This window comes from Centruroides sculpturatus, unplaced genomic scaffold, assembly GCF_000671375.1.
Source record: "Centruroides sculpturatus isolate CEXI.00-Female unplaced genomic scaffold, Cexi_2.0 scaffold952, whole genome shotgun sequence".
NCBI lineage: Eukaryota > Metazoa > Arthropoda > Arachnida > Scorpiones > Buthidae > Centruroides > Centruroides sculpturatus.
In genome coordinates, this window is record NW_019385087.1 from 2,071 (window position 1) to 25,293 (window position 23,223).

At 30.1% G+C, this 23,223-nt stretch overlaps 2 protein-coding genes across 2 annotated transcripts in view; one reads left to right on the plus strand and one right to left on the minus strand.

The window, feature by feature from the left end:
• Window positions 1–633: 633 nt before the first annotated feature.
• LOC111634494 (ER membrane protein complex subunit 2-B-like) lies at window positions 634–20,071 on the minus strand. Its single transcript, XM_023379286.1, has 9 exons — window positions 20,032–20,071; window positions 10,368–10,481; window positions 10,149–10,213; window positions 9,855–9,940; window positions 5,199–5,342; window positions 4,029–4,170; window positions 1,490–1,600; window positions 1,306–1,410; window positions 634–1,229 (listed from the first exon to the last, which is right to left on the minus strand). Exons 1-9 carry the CDS (start codon window positions 20,054–20,056, stop codon window positions 1,161–1,163), a joined length of 861 nt encoding a protein of 286 aa, XP_023235054.1. The 5' UTR covers window positions 20,057–20,071; the 3' UTR covers window positions 634–1,160.
• A 203-nt stretch (window positions 20,072–20,274) lies between these two features.
• The window catches only part of LOC111634491 (integrator complex subunit 9-like), a 33,621-nt gene continuing 30,672 nt past the window's right edge, over window positions 20,275–23,223 (plus strand). The window contains exon 1 of the mRNA XM_023379282.1: window positions 20,275–20,378. Coding sequence (XP_023235050.1) covers window positions 20,370–20,378 — 9 coding nt within the window. The 5' untranslated portion in view covers window positions 20,275–20,369. The remainder of the gene's footprint in view (window positions 20,379–23,223) is intronic.

Here is a 23,223-nt window from a genome sequence, read left to right on the forward strand (position 1 = left end):
AGGTGCATTACCATGGTGCAGCATCCAATCTTCTGCTGTCCCTGCAGACTTGCTTGACCTGTTTTTGAAGTTGTTCCAAGACATCTTTGTAGAAGGCCTGATTAACTGTCTGTCCTGAAGGTAAAAATTCTTCATGTACAATTCCACAGCTATCGAAAAAACGATAAGCATTGTCTTTACCCTGGATCTTTGTGTCATCTAAACACCATGTTTCTCCATAAGCTTTGGTTAAATCTGCAAATATCTTGGTTGGAATTTCTTGAATTTCATACAAAACTTTGATAGCATAACAATGTTGGAGATTTTTTCCATTTCAAATGTAACGATGTGTTAAAACATTGTCTTACACAGAAATTGTGCCTGTTTGACTTAACCGATCTACTTGAAACAGGTTTATATATGTGCTAAGATATCTAGCAACATAAAATACCAATTTGTGCAGTGCAGCTTAACACATTATTGTCATTAAATAAAAAACCAGTACACTTACTTTTTGGGACAAATCATATTTTTTAAAATAAAAGCGAATATTGATGTAATCTCTCTTGTTAGATATTGCATGGTCCTTATTTAGTGTATAAGGATTTTTTTTTGTTTAATAAGTATAAGGATATGTTAAAATAGGATACTTTTTCAACACACACATACAGCTAAATTTAATATATTACTTTTTAATTTGTACATAATTATTTCATGGCACAAATTTATGTAGCATACAGAGTACTTTCAATATTCCTGTTGCTTTTTTACCCATTAAACAAACAATTGCAAGATACTCTTTGTATGGAATGTATAGTTCTAAAGAATATTTGAAAAAAATTGAATATTTGTTGTATGTTCTTTGATTCAAAGTTAATATAAAATATGTTTTAATACTGTCTGATGAATGAATTACTAATAAGGGATTAAAAATATTCTTTCATTTCTTTTCAGCTTATGGATAATATGGATGCTACGGTACCGGAAACGACCAGTCAATTCAGACACAAGTTTTTCCAAGCACTGAAGAAGACCAAAGATTCGGATCATAATGGATAATTTACGAAATCGTTTCTGAAAACAATTATTTTAATAAATCCTGATGTACAGTAAATAAAAGTTTAACAAATAACTGAGATACTCCTTTGAATAAAATCACGTAAACAAATTTTCACCATCAATTAAGATATCTGTAGAGAACTGAGCAGTCCTTCTAGAGATTTCAATTGATAATCTTCACACAAACTTTCCTATGGAAAATAGTATAATAGTTACTGTCGGTTTACTGTTTCTCTTTAGAAATTTGTAAATAAACAATATTTTTACCTGATATTTCTTTGTTATTTTCTGTGCTGCCCAAGTAGCATATTTTATGTTTTCCCTTTTTTTCTGAGCTATACACTTTGGAGAAGATACGATACTAGTTGCCGCCTGAAAGGATGTAAATGTATTTACATTAAAAGGAAATTATAGCTAATTGCATTAAGTATTCATAATTAACATGTTTTACCAAAAATAGACCAAACAGTGCTCTTGTACTGTGAGGATTTAATTTTAATGCTTGGGAAAAATATGCTCTAGCCAATTCGATGTTTTCAAATCCACCAATAGTATATTGGATCTAAAAATGGAATAAATATTTGCAATTATTAAACATCTTAAATATACTCATTATATAATACACAGCTATAGTATTGTTATCTGGTAATTTTGAAATTATACAGATTCTGAAGCCATTTTTTCCAGATTCAATTGAACTTATTACAATATATAAATTTTACATTACTGTAATCTTATTAATTAGAAGAGGATTAGTCTGCTATTTTTATGTTTAAATGAAGTAAAAATTAGAAATTTCTATCATGTATTTACTGTTCTGTAATCATGTATTCACATTATTCTGGAGAAACTCCTAAATTAAGTTTTCACAGCCAACTAAAATTATCAATTCTATAAGAGAAAAAAAATTAGCTAGGCATGTATGTAATTTATCTAACTGCAGTTATTTTTCCATTTTTAATAATAAATTCATGTTTCTCACAATTGTTATATAGTGGAGTCCTGGAAACTTGCCATGTAATTCATAAACAAAATAAGTTATATATATAAAAATTAGATTACATGTATTTGATTGTATTATTCTTCACCAGCAAGGCTTGATAACAAGCATCAATTGCAAATATTAAAGAATATAACCCTTTTTATGTGCCACTGCAAATGTCACTAACTCTAAAGTAGCCACTGAATAGCTAATTTTATTTTGAATTAAAATTTGGCTACAAGTACAAATATAAATAGTCACTAATGCTACATAGTTAATACATAGATGAATTTGCACATATAATACCTTTATGAATATTTTGCTATTTAGACTAGTGTCGTTGCTATGCCACTTTATGTTAGAATTCTGCTAAATTAACAAATTTGTTTATGGTTGGCAACATGCTCCTGCTGATGAAAAGATGGTCAAATTTGACCTGCATTTTAACACAATTTCATTTCTCTCACTGTACTGTTAACGCAGGAGTTTGTAAAACTTTTTTATTTTTTATAACTCGTCACCTTTTCAGTCAAATGTTAGGTTGAGTTTGCGGGACTCTACTGTACCAGTCATTAGTTACTTTAACAATTATTCTTTGAAAAATTCATTGCTTTTAAACTTTGCTTTTAAATTACTTTGCCTTTTGCATTAACCTAGGCTACATAATATGCTTAATTACTCAGTTTAAAGATTATAAAATTTATTCTTTGAAAAATTCAAAGCTATTAAACCAAAATACAGTGGTACCTCGGTATACGTCTGCTTTAGAATACGACCAATTCAGAATACGTCCTGTTTGGACAAAACAAATTTTGCTTGGTATACGACATACAGTAGAGCGTCGTTTATCCGAAACGTCCGTTATCCGAAAGCATTCCAGTCGGCAAATTTAAATTTTCTCTAGTGATGTGGCGCTGCAATCTTCGGCTATTTCTCGGGCTACTCAAATATTTTACGTTTTTGATACTAAATTAACATCTGAAGTATAATTTTTTATTGTTTTTATATTTTTCAATAAATTTATTTTGTTTGTACAAAATAAAAAAATAATTTTTAACGATACAATAGTCTTCGTTAGGCTTAACATCGACGAAAATTCAACGCAAAGCGACACGCAACGGAGAAAAATTTCAACATGGGATAAATTAATATATTTTTTCGTACATGATTCGTTATCCGAAAAATAAGTTATCCGAACCACCCCAGTCCCCAATTGATTCGGATAAACGACGCTCTACTGTAATTCAATTATACGCGCCATCAATGAACAAGTAGCACTATCGGTGTACTAGACAGACTAGACGTTCGCGGTGCAATGGTTTATAACTTTGTTAAATTTCTTCTGATTTTAATTCGTAAGTAAAATTTTATTATTTTTATTAATCACGAATCGCAAAAAGGCAAATGAAAAGCAACAGAAAACTAAAAAAATGACTATAATTACAACGAAACTGATGAAAGAGATTGTTGAGAAATACAAAGGTGGCACGCGTGTTCGAGATTTTAGCTGTTGCCTACCGTATTCTGAGAACGACGATATGGACAATCGCGAAAAATAAAGACATTATTAAATCTGCTAATGTTGCAAAAGGGGTTAAATAAATTTCTAAACAGAGATCAAAGACATTAATTAGATCATGTCGAGAAATTGCTTTTGCTTTTGCTAACTGAAAAACAGTGCTGGAGACAGTGTATCGGAAGCAATTATTTGCGAGAAAGCTAAAAAGATACACGCTGATCTCACAAAAAATCAAGCAGAACTAGCTAGGAAAGCGAGGTGTTTAAAGCCAGCCATTTTTTTTTTTACACAAGAATGGATTAATCATTTTTACATTACTTCTTATGGGAAAGGTTGGTTTGGTATACGTCCAATTCGGTATAAGTCCAAACATTGGAAATGGATTAAGGTTGTATACCGAGGTTCCACTGTATTATGAAAATAATTGCTGTTAAATGGTTATATTTTAAGAAAAATAAGTTTAATTTGAGAAAATAGGGATTTTTATACCTCTGCGTATCGTTGGTGATATAAATGATTATGAGGATTTGAAAGTATCAATTCTTCCATGCAAAATGCAGCTTTTGAATAATCTTGTTCGAGCAAGTAAAGATCGCACAATTCCATCCAGCCTTCGTGATCGCTCATAAATCTTCAAGAAAAAAAAGCATTGCTAATATAAAATAAAGTTTAATAGTTCTTTTGTACAAAAATATATTTTTACTAAATATGATTATAAATAACATTATACTTATAACATATTTTTTATATATATATTAAGTATATTATTTATATACTTATAACATTGAAATAACATTATTTCATGTATGATGCAGATTTAAAATATATTGTTATAAAGGTGAATATGTTACTAAAACCACAATCATGCACGTTGCATGATTGTGGTTTTAGTAAAATTTTTCATCTGAATATCATTAGTTATCATCATCATTCCAACAAAACACAAATATAAATAAATCTATACCATACACCAGTGTTTCTTAACAGGGGGCCGCGGCCCCCTACAGGTCCATAAGAAGTTTGCCAGGGAACCACCAAATTATGCAAAATTTCCTTCAGAATATTGATGTATAATGGAATATCATATTGAAAAGTGAAATAAGAAAGATAAAGTTTTCGTATTTAGTTTTTTTTATTTAACAAATTAGTTGAGGATATTCAGCAGCAGAAATCTCATTAAATTATTTTCAAATAAAGTATTTTTTGTTTTTTCTATGAATTTTTAAATGTTTCTTATTTTATTTTTTGTTAAAAATTAATGAGTTTTTATGTTTGAATATTAATTGTGAAGTTTGAATGTTATTTAAATAGATAATGAAATAATAAAGTTATGTTTTACATTTATTATATAAAAAAAATAAAGCAATAATAAAAAAAATCAATTTATTATAGATAATTTAACAAATATAAATTATTATTAAAAAATGGGGTTCACAAAAAGTTATGAAATATTTGGTGGGGGCCATAAGTATAAAAAGGTTAAGAACTACTGCCATACACCGCATGTTTTTTTATTAAAGGTAAATTCTGCACACACTAATTTCCTCCATAGAACCATATTTATGGGGGCTTAGTATGTTGGAGAATATGGTTATATGTAGGATATTTTTTCTAGTACATATTTACAAATATTAATGTTTCAATCTGAAATTTTCTTACTTCTTTAAATAATCACTTAATTCTTTTATGGCTTCAGGTATCTGGTTTTGAGCTTTCAGAACGGCTATTTTTCTTTTATGAATAACAGAATTTGATTCGTCATGCTGAAGGATTGAATCGTACACTTTTATAGCATCTTCAGGTCTACAAAGATATTTTATTTTATCAAATAATAATTTTAAAATATATGTAAATATAGAAGTGTATATAAATATGGCTGCATTGGAATATTTGATTTTATTAAAGAATATTAAATAATGTAAATAATTTTAATATAATGCTCATTGTTGATGAAAACTAAACAGTATAAGCATTATCTAATAAAGGAAGAAAATATTAAAATATAAAAATTAATGATAAATATTTCCATAAAGATTTATAAATATTGAGCTAAAAGATATATGACTAAATATTATACATATTTATTCACTTATTTAATTAAATCAGTAACATTTGTTTCCTTCAAATGAAACATAGACTCGGACACCCAATGCAAGTACTGTATATGATTTGTTGTATATTTAAGGATTTACAGACATGATGCACTTGACACTGAATGACTCATTCACTGTGTAAGATACACGTCACCTCTGTTTGTATTGTGGCATGTTACTCTCCCTCAATATTGTTAGTGTTATATATGTCTATGCTTCATTTGAAGTGCAACACTAACAAATGAAACATGTCTATGTTTCATTTGAAGGAATCAAATATTATCTTTTCAAAACAGAAAAAGCTTCATAGAAAGTAATATAAAAACAAAAAATGAACTATTATTTTCTATTAAGCTTTTTTGTTTAGAGATGACACTACTACTATGTTTTTTATTGCCTATATTACTGAATATAAAGCTGGGAAACATGTGACCTTTGAGATGCATGCAGCCTTTTCTAGCTTCTACTAAAGTTTGGTAACATAAAATGTCAAAAGTTTAATTCTGTGGTCGTGATTTTAGATTGAAAAATTTGTTTTTTGTTAAGAATGAAAGATTATTATTCATTCCCTAATTATTTTAATTAATAATAAATTAACAATTGGCTTCTAGCACTTAAATGTTTATGTAAGAGAAAAAGTTTGTTAAAAATATTTAAAAGATAGATAAATGTTTTTCACTTATTATTGAAAAGTCAGGCATTTATACAGAAATTTTCAAAATAAGCTGTATTATATAGCTCATATATATATAGTTTACAGATTATATATATGTTACTGTGAAAGACCGAAATTAGAGAATGTCGACACATACAAAATACATCAGTGAAAGACCGAATATTTGGTTATATTATTATACATTCGAACAATCGCCGGTGTATGTCAACAAACACAGATAAGCTTTGGTGGAGGTCGAAGAAATTGTTAATACTTTTGAAGAAAATTTGAGCAGTGGCCATAACGAATACCATATTCCAAAGGAAAATATTGAAGAGAAGCTGCAATCCACCACATCTTCATATCAAGCCCTGACTGAACAACACGAAGTTATTTCTATAAAACGAACGGCCGCGAAAGAGAATCTTCTACTGCAAGCAATGAAAATGTTACAAACCTCAAAAAGAAAATTTCCTTCTGCTCAAATTGGTGACACCATACGAATACAAGTCCTTGGTGTCGACCATGGCTGTACAGATGCCCAAAATGTGTTGGCGGTTGTGTTGGAATAGAAGACTTCGACTTTATAAATTAGCAAACAAAAATGGTACCCTCAAGCAGCTTTATTCCCGTAATCAATTCGTAATTTGTAAAGAAAAGTTACTTTACTTTCCATAGATGATATTTCTTCACAAGAAATATCGCCAAGAGAAGCAGCTGCAGCTAATTTGAAAAGTGGAGGGCAAGGCTATACATGCTGTCATTGCAAAAATAAGTGTTCCACGAATAAATGCAATTGTAAAAGCAAGGGACTCTTGTGCAATTCAAAATGCCATAACAGTTTAAGTTGTTGCAATAAATAAGATTGTATAATGTTAATCACATAATTTATGTGTAAGTTTATTATTCTATTATTTTCTTTAATGATTTAGAATGTGCTGTTTGTTTTAGGTTCAACAGTTTATTTACATGTGCTGTTACTTAAGCCTTCTCCTATTTTGACATATTAAAAAGTTGCATTTTTGTCCTAACGTAATAAAAATATTTTTATTTAACATTCACCATCAGTGCATGCTGAATGTCGACATTTGCCTGTGTAAGTTAGAAATAATGATATTTAGCAAATATTTCGTACATACATGAAACGATTGTGTGAATGCTGACATTCACTGGAGAATGTTGACATTTGCCAGATATCGGTCATTCACAGTAACATATATATATATGTAATCTGTAAACTATATAAAAATTTAAAACCTGTACTATTGAGAGTATACTTTTGCCAAATCTATTATATATAATGTGCTTATGATATATTATGTTGCTATCTACAATCAGTAAATAAACAAAGATTAATTGAAGTAACCAAAATATTAGTTTTTTTTGTCAGATAATGAATTTATTTGATGTGACTATATACAGTGGTACCTCAGTATATGTCTGCTTTAGAATACGCCCAATTTGGAATATGTCTTGTTTGGACGAAACAAATTTTGCTCAGTATACGACTTAATTCAATTATACATGCCATCTATGAATAAGTAGCACTATTGGTGTACTAGACCAGACTAGAAGTGGCCAGATGGCCGAGCGGTCAAGGTGTCAGCTTACCGCTCTGGGGGACCCGGGCTCAAATCCGAACAGGTCGAAAAATCCCCAGGAATTTTTTGGAGGGTGGTCTGTGTCTGTTCAGATATTTCGGGCCTTGTCCCTCACCACCCGGCAGCCCCATTGTGGGCCTGGCCGAACCCATAATGGGCTTGCAAAAAAAAGGCTCTCTTAGTGCCCACAGGGTGGAAAGAGTTAAAAAAAAAAANAGATTTCTTCTGATTTTAATTTCTAAGTAAAATTTTATTATTAATCATGAATTGCAAGAAGGCAAATGAAAAGCAACAGAAAACTAAAAAAATGACTAGAATCACAATGAAACTAATAAAAGAGATTGTCGAGAAATATGAAGGTGGCACGCGTGTTTGAGATTTTAACTGTTGCATACCGTATTCTGAGAACGATGATATCGACAATTGTGAAAAACAAAGACATTATTAAATCTGCTAACGTTGCGAAAAGAGTTAAATCAATTTCTAAACAGAGATCGAAGACATTAGATCATGTTGAGAAATTGCTTTTGCTTTGGATAACTGAAAAACAATGTGCTGGAGACAGCATATTGGAAGCAATTATTTGTGAGAAAGCTAAAAAGATACATGCTGATCTCATGAAAAATCAAGTAGAAACTAGCAAGGAAAGCGAGGAGCTTAAAGCTAGCCATTTTTTTTTTACATGAGAACAGATTAATCATTTTTACATTACTTCTTATGGGATAGGTTGGTTTGATATACATCCAATTTGGTATAAGTCCAAACATTAGGAACGGATTAAGGTTGTATACCGAGGTTCCACTGTATATGTTAACAATTACTCATGCTCTCTAATATATAAAGTATTAGAATTACTTAAGAATACTGTCCAACAAAGAAATCTAATCACAAACATTGTTGTTATTATTAGAGAGGTTGTGACCATCATAATTAGCCCAAAATGTAAACGGTGGATGGTCGAGCACCGCTATCTGGCAATTCTAGATGGTTGATAATGGCACTCGCTACATCTAGCTTGGCAAGTAGAAGATCAGTTTAAACTTCTTCATTTTTTTTTTGTGTTTGGAGTTAAAATTATGACCTATTTTATTAAAATAATGATTATTTAAGCATTTACGAATAATATTGTAAAGAAACAGATGATTTTAATCCAGAAATGATTTAATTATTCAATTTTTTAGCAAGTGATGTGAAGTGCCTATAGAATTTATATATATTTGCCTTAATAATAGCTTATCTTAAGGTAGGTATGTTCTTCCACGGCATCTTCTACCATCAACAGTGTAATACATTTGTAAATTTTCTAAAAATTAATTTTCCGAGCTGCTTTCAAATTTACATAAGCCACTACTTCCCTTGACAAAAGTATGAGGTAGTCCAATCGTACAGTAGGAGACACCATGCTAATTAAAAATAATTATTTAGTGTTATTAAACATCCTATAAATACTTTAAAATAGTTTAATTTGTTTATTTACCTTCACTGGTAACCCTCGATGTTAAATGTATCTGCCATTTTTTCAACAAATTTCCCGTGAGTCAATGTGCGATATTCACTGAGTCACGTGATGTTGTGAACATGCAGAATTTTTTCTTGGAGTTAAAATGTAAACCGTGTACTTCTGCATGCCATGTACAAGTAACATTTGAACTTGCACCGCAACGTTTCTATTATCATTACAAGTGGAATTTCATAAATTTTTAAATGTTACATATAGATTTAATTATTTTTTAATCAAATTTATATTTTATCTGAATGTTAGACTGAATTTGTGTTATAAAACTGGCTACACAGTATCTGTTGCTTGCTAAAAAATAATTCATTCTGACTGTGTAAACATTTGTATAAATAAATAATCAGTATATATCAGGACAATATTAAAAAAAAAATAACCTCTATACAATCGCATCTTAAATTTATATGCATTACTTAATATTATAAATAAAATTCAAATTTTTCTTCTTACTTATCCAGCGTCTCTAGTCTCATAGCTTTTAATTTTCGTATTCGAAGACTCCCAGGAAACTGGTGATCTAATGCTTGCAAGCATTCCTGAAGAAAGAAAAGTAGGATTCAAATATTTTAAAAAATGAGAGGTTTTATTTTAAAAATTTAGTAAAAAGATTTATTCATATTTGAATAAATAAATTACTATATTTCGGAACTGCTTTCTTATTATAAAAATTAAATTTAAACATTATTACATTTATTTACATTAAAAAATACTAAAATAAAGTTTAATTATAATTTTGTTTCACACCTGAACAACATCAAGAGCATGAATATCTAATGCTGCAATGCATACTTGTTCATAAACCAACCATTCTAAAAAAAGAGAAAAAAATTTTTCATGTAAAAAAAAGTGTACAAACAATAACCAAAGCAGAGATTAAATAAATTAATCTGTTATAGTAAATATTTAATATAAAATTATTAGATTTATATAAAAAAATTTAATGATATAATGGCATAAACATACTTTCATCGCCCAACTTGTTAATATATTTGCTCAAACAGTCTTTCCATATATCTACTACTTCCTCGGATGATCTGACATTTTCATCTCTCCACTGACGTAATTTATTTCTTGCATCTGAAAATTTTCATCAAATTATATCAATTTATATCATTAATTTGAGAAAATAAAATTAATCTATATGATGAAAATTGGTTAATACTTTTTACTATATTCTATGTTATTTACATTATCTAAGTTGTGTAAAAATATATTTTAAAAGTAAAAGTAGATATCTTTTTGCCTATGATTATAAAATGCAATTTCTCTCTTTGCTAATGAGAACAAATATAGGTTTAATAACAAAAGTGCATCATCCTCATTGACTGATTCACTTGCTGACACAGTTTAAGAAGAAACAAACTTAAAAGAAGAAAAATTGGAACAATTGAAAGAGGACATTGAATATATTAGCAGAAAAATATAAAATCTCAAAAAAATTCAAATATTTTAGGCCCTACGAGGTGTCAAAGTTCAACCCTCGGTGCTTAAAAAGCACCAGGCATCCGAGTAGTCGATTCGTTTATGTGACATCTGAATATTTTTTGAAAACTTTATAACTTGTGCTACTATTAATTATTCTTTATTAGTTTTTTATTGTTTATAATTATTTAGTCAACATATATTTAAAACTATTATTATATAGTTTACATAAAGAATAATTATAAAATGCAGTATGGATGTTTTGTGCTGCAAAGCAATACAAAACATAGGCTGGACTACCAAAAAATGATCAGGAGTGGAATCCCTAGTTTATCTCCCTAAAAAATTAATGAAATTCAGCACCATATTTAAATAAAAGAAAATTCAAACTGCTTACTTAAAAAAGCTAAAGATAAGAATTTATTAGGAATGTTTTCAGCCTACTAATTAACCAGATTCAATTAAATATATCCAATTTTACTATCTAACTCCTTTTGGGAGAAAACTTTTGAATTGAAATAACATAACTTCCAGTTTCCTTCGGAAGTTTGTATATAGTTAATCAGAACCTCCTGCCCCTAAAATTCCATATCTGGTCTCATCTTTCATCTCTCTAACTCCCTTCTCAAGATTAAGGAAAGACACACAGTTGAACAACAAAGGAAATTTATAGGTCTACAAATTTTTCAAATTGCAGCCCAATAAAATTCTTTTACAGTAAATAAGTTTTGATTATTCTTTTTACCAGAGATTGTTAATGCTGAGTTATTTATAAAAATTATGTTTAAAATGCAAGATAATTCAAAATGACTTTTATCATTATTGATATTGTTTTGCATACTCCAGGGGTGGGTAGTCTTCAGCCCTTTTTGGCTTCTAGTGAGGCCTGACAAAATATAAAATGATGAAATTCATAATAAAAGAATTAAACTTATTAGTTAAGAAAATATATTTTTCATTCTCTCAATACATACGTTATCTAAGATACAATTTACATGTTATTGGTGCATGTGTACTAAATTTGTACACTTATGCAATCCACAGTACATTATGCAGTCTTATGAGTTCCATCTGAAATCGGATGTAACCTGTTTAAAAAAAGCTGGCAAAGGCTCTTACTTGACTTTCCTAATACTCAAACAGGAAGTTAAAGGAACCATTAAAATGTTCAATAATTTTCAATTATACTAGAATATGCAATTTAAGTGATAATTAAAAGCTTAAAAGGAGTAATTTTGTGAATTGTTAAAAATCTCCATATAGAAATATATTTTAGTTTAAAAAAAACACTATGACTACTCAAAGTTAAAAAACTGTATGTGGCACCACCTGATATGAGATGTTATTTTGTTTTTAAAAAGCAATAATTATTAAATGCATGTTATTCTATGAAATTATATAAGATTTATTCTTAAATAATTTCTTTTTTTAGAGAACTATTCTTCTATTGAAGAACTTTTATTGATCACAATTATTGATTAATGTATTATAAAAAAAAATTATTGATCATCGATGATATCAGTAAAGTTTCTCTTCTGTAATGTATGAATTAAAAAATAAAATCGGCTTCATGAATTTATACATAGTTATGCTATTTATAAAGTTAATTTAATAAAATCTAAAACAACTAAAAGTATTCTGACAAGTGAGAACAAATTATATTTCTTTTTGAAAAATATTACTACTATGACTTAATGCTTTAGTACTTTCACCAAAGTATTACAATCAGATTTGCAAAATAAATTTCTGCAAAAGTAATTATGGTGAAGATGCTAAAACATATATGTATTTATTTATACAGTAAAACCTCAAGGCATTGTTTTTTAAGGAAATGGAAAACAGAAACAATAAATAGGAAAAAACAACAATTCTAAAGAACTATTAAAAATTATAGATAAGAACAATTTAATGATACAATGTTAGCATATATTTTAAACACTAAATCTTGCCAAAATATGACTTTTCAGGGCCTTTAATGCTCACTATCATTTATGCTGTGCACACAAAAAAAGACTTTACTTTCATTGGCACAATTTTATATTTATTATATTATTCTTTTACACCTTATTCTTCCCCTCCACATTTCCAGATGCCAGAAGGCTCTTGCACAGATCTGTATAAAAATACACATACATCTCAATCTGCAGAAAACCAAAATGATAAATATTACAACAATTTTCTCATCCTGATATTTGTTTATGGATTAAATATATAATTCAATTCAATTCTTTATTGTATGAACCTTAGTTTGTTACAAGGAGTATTACATTAAGTACAATTTAATTAATTTATTAAATAATTTAGAAAATTTTGGAAGAAAAGAATTGGACTCAAACCCACAATGGTAATCATTTTGCTTTAATACAATTTTCGGACTTAGAGTTGTTTATACAGGATGTATCAGAATGATGTTTTAAAAATTTGGGGAATTGTAGAGGATGAAATTTTGAACATTTTGGTATAAAAAGCCTATAGCTGAAAATGAGATATAAAGTTTCTACAGCAATTTGCATGTTCTATGCAGTTGGTATGCTGAATGAAACAGCAGAATACAGTATCTATGACAAGTTTTATTGACAAAACAGTAAAGTACAATCAAATTATACATTGAATCAGTGGATGCACTACTTTAGAGTAAATGTTCAATGTGACAACCACCAACTTCGTTACATAATGTGCAACCACAAACCATGTTTTGTCAGACTCTCTGTAAGATGCCATACTCCCCTCTGATGGTATTAAATGCCGTAAAGATGCACTCCGTAAGCTTATGAACTGTTCCTACAGTTATTGCGTACACAAGGGACTCACGTTGACTAGCTGTGTGTTTACAGCACGGTGCCAGTGGATGCAAGGGGTGACCTGAAGGACGACAAGCACTAAGTACACAACGTCCTGTATACGGGCTCAGTTAGACTACTGTAGTTATGTATTTAAAGTCTTTCATCCGCAGCAATAACATGATGTCAATGGACGGAAGGGTAGCTACCAAAGTGAAGGGCGGTCATGCACTTCCTACCGCTGTATACACTTTAGTTCAAATTTTAGGCTATAGGTTCCTTATATCAAAACGTTCAAAATTTCATCCTCAACAAGCTCCCAAATTTTTAAAATGTCATTCTGATATACCCTGTATATTCTCCACTTAATTTTGTAAATTATTTCAAAGTATTTTAAGAACAACACACTCATATTATAACAATGATATTAATATAAGTATATTAATTACATAAAATTCTTTATTAATCATCAGATACTCTATAATAATTAGAATCTCTATTAATATAAGTTTACTTTGTGCATAGCTTTCAATAAGATAATTTGTGAAAATTTCACTTATAAACTGAAATGTTTTTTAAAAGTAAGTATTATTAATTATTCTAATGATAATAAAAAGTATTATAAACAAAATTACATAATTCAATCATAAAAATCAACTTGAAGCTTCTGGAATGTCAACATAATGTAAACATAAGTGTGCACATAAACTATCTAAAAGTAACTTTAATACCAAAAAGAGAATACAGTAATTCAAAAAACTCTGCTTATATCAATTAATAATTTTTAAAATGTCTCAGAAGACCTCAATTATTATTTGTTACTTCCATTTTTTTAGATTTAATAAATTGCTTAATATATTGTTTATGAATATATATAAACATGATAAACATAAAACAAATCTCCTCACAAAATGCATGCCAAAAAAGTCTGCACAAGAAGATTCTTTTTCAAACTCAAACCATAAAATACCTCTGAAAGTTCAAATTTATCCATTATTACTAGCCATAATCTATATATATAAAAATGAATGTATGTCTGTCTGTGTGTCTGTCTTATGTCCTTCATGCATTACCACACCGTTTATCCAATTGCCATGAAACTTTGGGAAGTTGTTTAGTATACTCCCGCACAGGTTTCTGGCATAATACGATTGCCATGAAACTTTGGGAAGTTTTTTAATACACTCCCGCGATGGTTTCTGGCATAGTACATTTATCCTACGATAGATGGCGCGCGTTTATACAAGCATTCGAGCACTGTGTGTTCGATTGATTTCAAATTGTGAAGACCATTTCCTCCTCCAATAAATATCTCTATATATGCATTTGTGAACTGTTATTTACGATATTTGTAATAATTTTTGTTTAATCACTTTATTTCAACTATTTTTTGCTAATTATGTATTCGCTTGAACTTTGTTAAAACCTTAAATGTATCCCGAACAACAACCGAAGTTGTAGAAGGAAATTTGCCTATTTTACCGATTTAGGGATCCCCCTTTTCTAAATTTTAATATCGACTCAAAATAATTTAAAAAGACAAATTACAATAAAACGGTTTATTAACCAACTATCAGAAATTTCACATGCCAAGGAAGAGAGGAAGGAGCAATTAAATAATTAAAATTGTAAAGGATTAAAAATATATATATAAAAATAGGGAATATCGCACTTCTGACAATCGCTGCAAGTGTGTGGGCTAGATTTGGAGAATCCGTGCTTCTCGCATGGACAACTGTATGTGGCCAGCTCACGCGTCGGAAANGAAAATTCGCCCCTATTCTTTTTGTCCTTATATTACTATAATTGAATATGTGAGCGCTAAGTTTTGACTCTATGGAGGATTTATTGCACATTATTGATGCAGCAGGAGAAATCACACAGACGGACAAACACCAGTCATTTATTGCAATAACAGTATGCATTTTGGACAGTCTATCCGTCCTCATTTGGTCGGGCTTCTTACAAATTGCGAGTTACAGGCATATAAAATACATGAAGTTTACTTTACAAATAGTACAAATAATAATTAAATTAATTTTTAAAATAATTAATACATTCTTAATGAAAACATGCTGTTTCTTTACAAATGTAGTTGCCTTCCTTCTTTAGAATTTTTACAGATAGTTTATTTGTATGCTGTATAAACAATTCGATAAATATTCAATTGTTATTATCTCACGTATACCTTAATATCTAGTGCATATATAGACAATTATATAAATATGGACTGTTCTGAAACACATTTTTCCATCTTAAAGGACATTTGATGGTACAATTACACCTCTAAACAAGACAGTTGAGACCTTATCAGAGCCATAGACCATATCCACAGGAGCAAAAAAGTCAAAGGACCCAGATAAAGCTCCCAAAATCGGTCCACTTCTGGTTCACGGGCAATTGAGAGTCATGTGGTTCCAATAAGGCTATTGCATTTAACTATTTAGTCCAGGTGACCATGCCAGCTTCGAGTAGACCACTCGACCATTCACAGAGTACTCGACGTAATAATTTTAGGGGGCTTGGGGCTCGCACCAAAGCACGCGACCACATACGGAGCATAGGCTTGCTAACACCAGCCTCAACAAATGCATTGCATGGAGAAAAGGCAGTATACAGGTACACTGTAAAAACTGACCTCTGGAATGAATATCTTGCAAAGGGAGCAACAGGTAGTGTACTCTCTTGGTCAAGAAGATAAAAAATGTGAGGTTTGCCGATTGTGTGAAAAGTGTCGCAACAGTCGAGCGGTCAGCTCTGTCGTATGGGCGCAGCAGAACTCACAGAAACAGGTTTTCCCATTCTTTACCTGTTTAATAACGTCAAAATAGTTTTTTACAAAATCTTTGAAATGTCGGGATCCTGGTTGCAATAATTATATAATAGTCCAACAACGTAATGTCTGTCAGTCTCAGACTTCTGATCCTGGGCGCCCTTGTATGGGTTGATGGTCACTCGTTGACCCTGAGGAGCGCTTCTGTGTCAATATTGGATTTCCTTCGCCGGCCTTCGCCCTCATATGTTGATTGCTATCTGAGCTACGTGGAATCCCTTCTTAACTTCCTAATGCTGCAAACACACGACCAAAGTAGGGGAGTCGCTAACTAGACATCCAAGCACCAAGAACGTCATATCCTTTTTTTTTGCAGTTTTTATAAGTTTCCTTTGGGTCCCAGATCGAACATTCCGATAAGTTGATGCCGATTTGCCCCCCCTCTCCAATTGGACCCCCTCCTCGTTACGAATTGTAAAAAAAGAAAAAATAAATAAAAAATAAAAATAAAGGAAGTAAAAATAAACTCAAAGTTCAACAAAAATAGCAGCAGAAATTGCCATATCTGAGATCGGAACCCAGATCGTGGGGTGAGTCAACATTGACTGACAATTCGATTCCTAACGGAGATGTTCAATTTAAGCACTCAAATTCATCTATTGTAGTTTGATTTTCTTAGAAATTTCTATAGACATGTCTTTATATGAACATAAAATATTCATTTTTTGTTTGATGGTTTCTTTTTATAACATTATAATAATAATTATTATTATTATTTCCTTTTATACAAAAATTAGAAAAAATTTTCTTTCTTTGCACAAATTCTAGGCTCACTTCTAATACTTCACANATTATAATAATAATTATTATTATTATTTCCTTTTATACAAAAATTAGAAAAAATTTTCTTTCTTTGCACAAATTCTAGGCTCACTTCTAATACTTCACAAAAATATTCACATCTTGAAAAAAAAAAAAAGGAAGTAAAAATAAACTTAAAATGCAACAAAAATAGCAGCAGAAATTGCCATATCTGAGAATAAAATGGTTAGTACAGAAGCAATATGCAATGCTTTATGATGGTTTAATTATCATGGATGCACTACCAGATGAAAACCATTGATTTCTAAAATAAATAAAAAGTGTTTAGAATCTGCACATGAATATGTAGGAAAATTGGAAGACTTTTGAAAGTACATGTTGTTTAGTGACAAATAAATTTAATATATTTGACTCTGATAGAAGAGAACATATGGTGAAAGCCCAGCATAATATTTCAAGCAAAGAATACAAGTGCAACTGTTAAATATGGAGGTGGTAATGCAATGGTGAGGAGGCATATGGCAGCTGGCGGAGTCAAAACATTAAAATTCATCAATAGCATAATGAACAGATGTGATTATTTAAATATTTTAAAGGAAAATTTAAATAGTAGCGTGCAGAAATTGGGATTAGAGAATAACTTCAAATTCCAACAGGACTCAAGCATTCTTCACATATTGTGTGAGAATGTTTACTGCATAATGCTCAAAGACAACTGTGTATACCTCCATAATCATCCTACCTTAATCCCACATTATATCACATCTAAAGTTACATTAGAGGCTAGAGGACCTTGCGAGAAGAATTGTACAATATAGGAGAAGACACTTCAAAACTAGTTTCATCAACGAGAAAATGGAAGAATTAGACAAAAAGGATTTGGGTACAAAATACTACATGAATTTGGTTAAGTTTATTCTAAACAATTTGTACTTTATGCAGACTTTTCTGTTCTAAATTTCTGTATGTTGTTAATATTGTTATTCATTGGTTGGTGATGTTCTTTTTCAGGGATGAATCCTGACCAAAATTTTTGGCCATGCTGAAAGTTATAATAAGAATAATAGGCCTATCTCTAGCACTAAACAATAGGCAGAAATGTTATTTGGTGTAAATAAAAAAGTATGGACTATTATAAAGCCCATTATTTCTACACATGAAATATATTATAATGAAAAAGTATTAAAAATTTATGATAATTCAATTTTTGTGGGCCCTTGACACTGGGGGCTCAAAGCTTAACTTATTAGTCCCTATGTAGATCTGCTCACAATACTTGTATTGTGTGTTAGCATACTTGTACACAATACAAGTATGCTAACAGGGTACTGCAAGCTTTCAATACAATCTGGTTGTGTTAAATGCTTTGAATGACGTCATGCATGCGCACTTGTTTGTTGCAGAAAAACATCCACACGAGCAAGCAATCGAGTTCCTGCAAGCATCGCACTGACTTAAAACGGCTAGCCAGGAGCTGCCAATGTAAAAGGAAACACAAATGATAAAAGAGTTTACATGTTAGAATAAATTATTATTGGCATGTTTGTTCTCATATAAAAAATATATTGACAATCAAAACTTTCTCTTAAGCATACGTTGCATTCTAAGCAAGCTCAGAAAATTCGCCCCTATTCTTTTTGTCCTTATATTACTATAATTGAATATGTGAGCGCTAAGTTTTGACTCTATGGAGGATTTATCGCACATTATTGATGCAGCAGGAGAAATCACACAGACGGACAAACACCAGTCATTTATTGCAATAACAGTATGCATTTTGGACAGTCTATCCGTCCTCATTTGGTCGGGCTTCTTACAAATTGCGAGTTACAGGCATATAAAATACATGAAGTTTACTTTACAAATAGTACAAATAATAATTAAATTAATTTTTAAAATAATTAATACATTCTTAATGAAAACATGCTGTTTCTTTACAAATGTAGTTGCCTTCCTTCTTTAGAATTTTTACAGATAGTTTATTTGTATGCTGTATAAACAATTCGATAAATATTCAATTGTTATTATCTCACGTATACCTTAATATCTAGTGCATATATAGACAATTATATAAATATGGACTGTTCTGAAACACATTTTTCCATCTTAAAGGACATTTGATGGTACAATTACACCTCTAAACAAGACAGTTGAGACTTATCAGAGCCATAGACCATACCCACAGGAGCAAAAAAGTCAAAGGACCCAGATAAGGCTCCCAAAATCAGCCCACTTCTGGCTCACGGGCAATCAAGAGTCGTGTGGTTCCAATAAGGCTATTGCATTTAACTATTTAGCCCTGGTGACCATGCCAGCTTCGAGAAGACCACTCGACCATTCACAGAGTACTCGACGTAATAATTTTAGGGGGCTTGGGGCTCGCACCAAAGCACGCGACCACATACGGAGCATAGGCTTGCTAACACCAGCCTCAACAAATGCATTGCATGGAGAAAAGGCAGTATACAGGTACACTGTAAAAACTGACCTCTGGAATGAATATCTTGCAAAGGGTCGCACATACAAGTACAGTTCTTTTGATTTTTTTTTTTTTTTTTTGCTGATGCCAGAGGGGATTCCTCATTCAGAATTCACATCTTACCCATTTGATGACGTAAACAACCTTTTTTTTTACGTCAACAATCATTTGAGTCACTGTATTTAATTTACAATTTCACATGTATATGTTAAGAAATGATATTATTAATAAATGTTTAATTTATGCATTCACCGACGACAAATTATATAACTTATTGGTAAAAATTAACCTGTAATGTAATATTTAAACGTATAAATGTGTTTATTTCGTCCAAAAAGAAATTATATTTACCTTCCCACTTCATTGCAGACGCCATTTTACAGGAAATACATCCACGCTTACTTTTAAAAGAGTATTATTATTAAATATTATTTTTATATTCAATTATTAATTTTTTCGATGTTTATTATGTAATTTGAATATTAATACATATATATATTTATTTATTACGATATATATATATATATGTGTGTGTGTGTAAATATTTTAACATATGATTTAAATGTTATAATAAAACGAAATGCTCGCTAGATGGCGCTAATACAACACGCGGTTTGTAAGTTTTGAGTACGAGTGAATTTATTTAAGGTTTTAGCTGTGAAGTTAAAGTGTGGAAAAATTGAATAAATATGAAATTGGTAAGTAAATTGGAGGAGTAAAAAAATTATGTTATTTAAATATTTAACTGAGCTTTCAATTTTTGTAGATTTTGATAAAGTTAAAGTATTTTAACCTAATTGGCTCCCATCTATTCTAGTTAATTATGGGATAACAATACACACATAAATACTGAGAAACATACACACACATGAACACAGAAACAGACAGATGCATGAATGCAGAGAAACAGACAGATGTTTTGGTTGAAACGGAAGTAATTGTGCTCGGTGACGAAGGTGAGTGCATCACGTATATTGAGCACCTGTTGGATGTTAAAGCCCTCTTTTAGAAGCAGCGAATTAGCCAGCATTACAGCCTCAAAGGTGCTCGATATATGTGATGCACTCACCTTCGTCACCGAACAGACAGATGCATGAATGCAGAGAAACAGACAGATGCATGAATGCAGAGAAACAGACAGACGTATGAATGCAGAGAAACAGACAGACGTATGAATGCAGAGAAACAGATGCATTAACACAAGAAACAGATGCATTAGCACAGAGAAACAGATGCATTAACACAGAGAAACATATGCATGAATGCATAAAAACAGACAGACACACAAAACACTATTTTCAAGGAAACAGATCAGTGGTGTAACTAGATTTTAGTCTCTTAAGCAAAATATGGTAGAGGACCTTCCAATGCTTAAGGCCCAGCTCCTCCACATTCATGATGATATAGGAATTTAAAACAAAATTTTTAAATTGTAAGAAAATATCATAGATTAGATATATTATTGATAAAAAAATTATTTTGTTGTAAGAAAATTAAATATCAAACAGAACAAAAAAAAAACGAAATAAAGCATTCCAAAAGTAATTACAGAAAGATTTGTAAACAAGATAAAATTTATTGTAATAAAACAGTAATAAAGATTAAAAATATAACAAAATCCCAAAATCAAAATAAAAAACAAATTGCAAAAGCAATTTGATTTTTATTTTTATAAAACCAGTATTTTGGTTAAATAATTAGACTAATGGATGAATAATATAAATATATATTCTATATCCATCAAATTAAAATTTCAAATTTATTATTGGGCTGTAATTTGAAAAAATTACGGACCTATAAATTCCAACCGTCATCCGCCCATTTGTCTACCTTTCCTTAATCTCGAGAATGGAGTTAGATGAAAGACAAGACCAGATATGAAAACCTTTGGGCAGGAAGCCTTGATTAACTATATAAGAATTTCCAATGCAAACTGGAAGTCATGTATTTCAATTCAAAACTTTCCCCATGAAAGCAGTTAATAGATGACTGGCATGATTCTATTGTTAAAAGAAAAGTATGATGTACAGGGGCAATTCACTACTAATTTGAGGTGGAGAGCATATATTTTAAATTAAATAAATTAAAAATATGATTATAAGTTGCATCCTTGGCATTGTGACAATGTCACAATAAATAATTGCTCATTTTTTTAAATACATTTTGTATAAGTGATGCCATTTGATGTCTTATTCTTTCTCATTATTACCTGGAGGTAGAAGTTTAATTTACTCTGAGTGACGATGTTTTTGCTGATAGATCAGAAGGTTTGTTTTTAGTATAAACTAAATAGTCAAAAAATTGTTTTAATACANTATTTAGATATTCGTGTTGCATATCAGAATGATACATTCTTCATAACCCATAGTGTTTTTGTATCAGATATTCCTCTAGCGAAAGTAATCGAAGATGTAAAACTCTTTTTAAATTCCACCCAAGAAATTGTAGGTCCTACATCCATCAAATTAAAATTTCAAATTTATTATTGGGCTGTAATTTGAAAAAATTACGGACCTATAAATTCCAACCGTCATCCGCCCATTTGTCTACCTTTCCTTAATCTCGAGAATGGAGTTAGATGAAAGACAAGACCAGATATGAAAACCTCTGGGCAGGAAGCCTTGATTAACTATATAAGAATTTCCAATGCAAACTGGAAGTCATGTATTTCAATTCAAAACTTTCCCCATGAAAGCAGTTAATAGATGACTGGCATGATTCTATTGTTAAAAGAAAAGTATGATGTACAGGGGCAATTCACTACTAATTTGAGGTGGAGAGCATATATTTTAAATTAAATAAATTAAAAATATGATTATAAGTTGCATCCTTGGCATTGTGACAATGTCACAATAAATAATTGCTCATTTTTTTAAATACATTTTGTATAAGTGATGCCATTTGATGTCTTATTCTTTCTCATTATTACCTGGAGGTAGAAGTTTAATTTACTCTGAGTGACGATGTTTTTGCTAATAGATCAGAAGGTTTGTTTTTAGTATAAACTAAATAGTCAAAAAATTGTTTTAATACAATAAAATATTTATGAATAAAGAAGAAAACTACAAAATCAGTAAATTCTTTTTAATTTAACATTCATCTTCAAATTGAACAGCATAGTTTTAATTTATTTGAACAATGTATATACACAGATGTTATTTAGCTATAGTTATTTATTAAAAATCATATTTTATACATTTTTTATTTGTATAAAGTCTCTTGTAGTATACATTTTGCCAATTATTTCTGTGATTTAGGTAAAGATTCATAATTTTTTATGTTGATTAAGTTATAAACTAACTCAGATTTATAATTTATAAGCTGTTTTAATAATATCATTTTGAAAACATTTGACCTGGTTTAATATTTATCTTTTAGAATATTATGAATTGCAGTTTTCCATCAGATTACTTACTATAACTGAAATGATTGAATATTGAAAAGGGAGCAGAGATCTAACATTTTGAAATAAAGTAGTTCATTATAATAGTTTATTTCCAGTCATTAAGTTATTTAATGGAAAACAAATGCTACAACTTTACA

What these genes read in the sequence shown, in the direction of transcription:
- LOC111634494 (XM_023379286.1), bottom strand. Translation starts at nt 20,056, where the DNA reads ATGGCGTCTGCAATGAAGTGGGAAG. An exon ending in CACTGTTTGGTCTATTTTTG is followed by an intron (nt 1,411 to 1,489) that starts GTAAAACATGTT and finishes ACATCCTTTCAG; the next exon opens with GCGGCAACTAGTATCGTATC. An exon ending in AAATAACAAAGAAATATCAG is followed by an intron (nt 1,230 to 1,305) that starts GTAAAAATATTG and finishes TATTTTCCATAG; the next exon opens with GAAAGTTTGTGTGAAGATTA.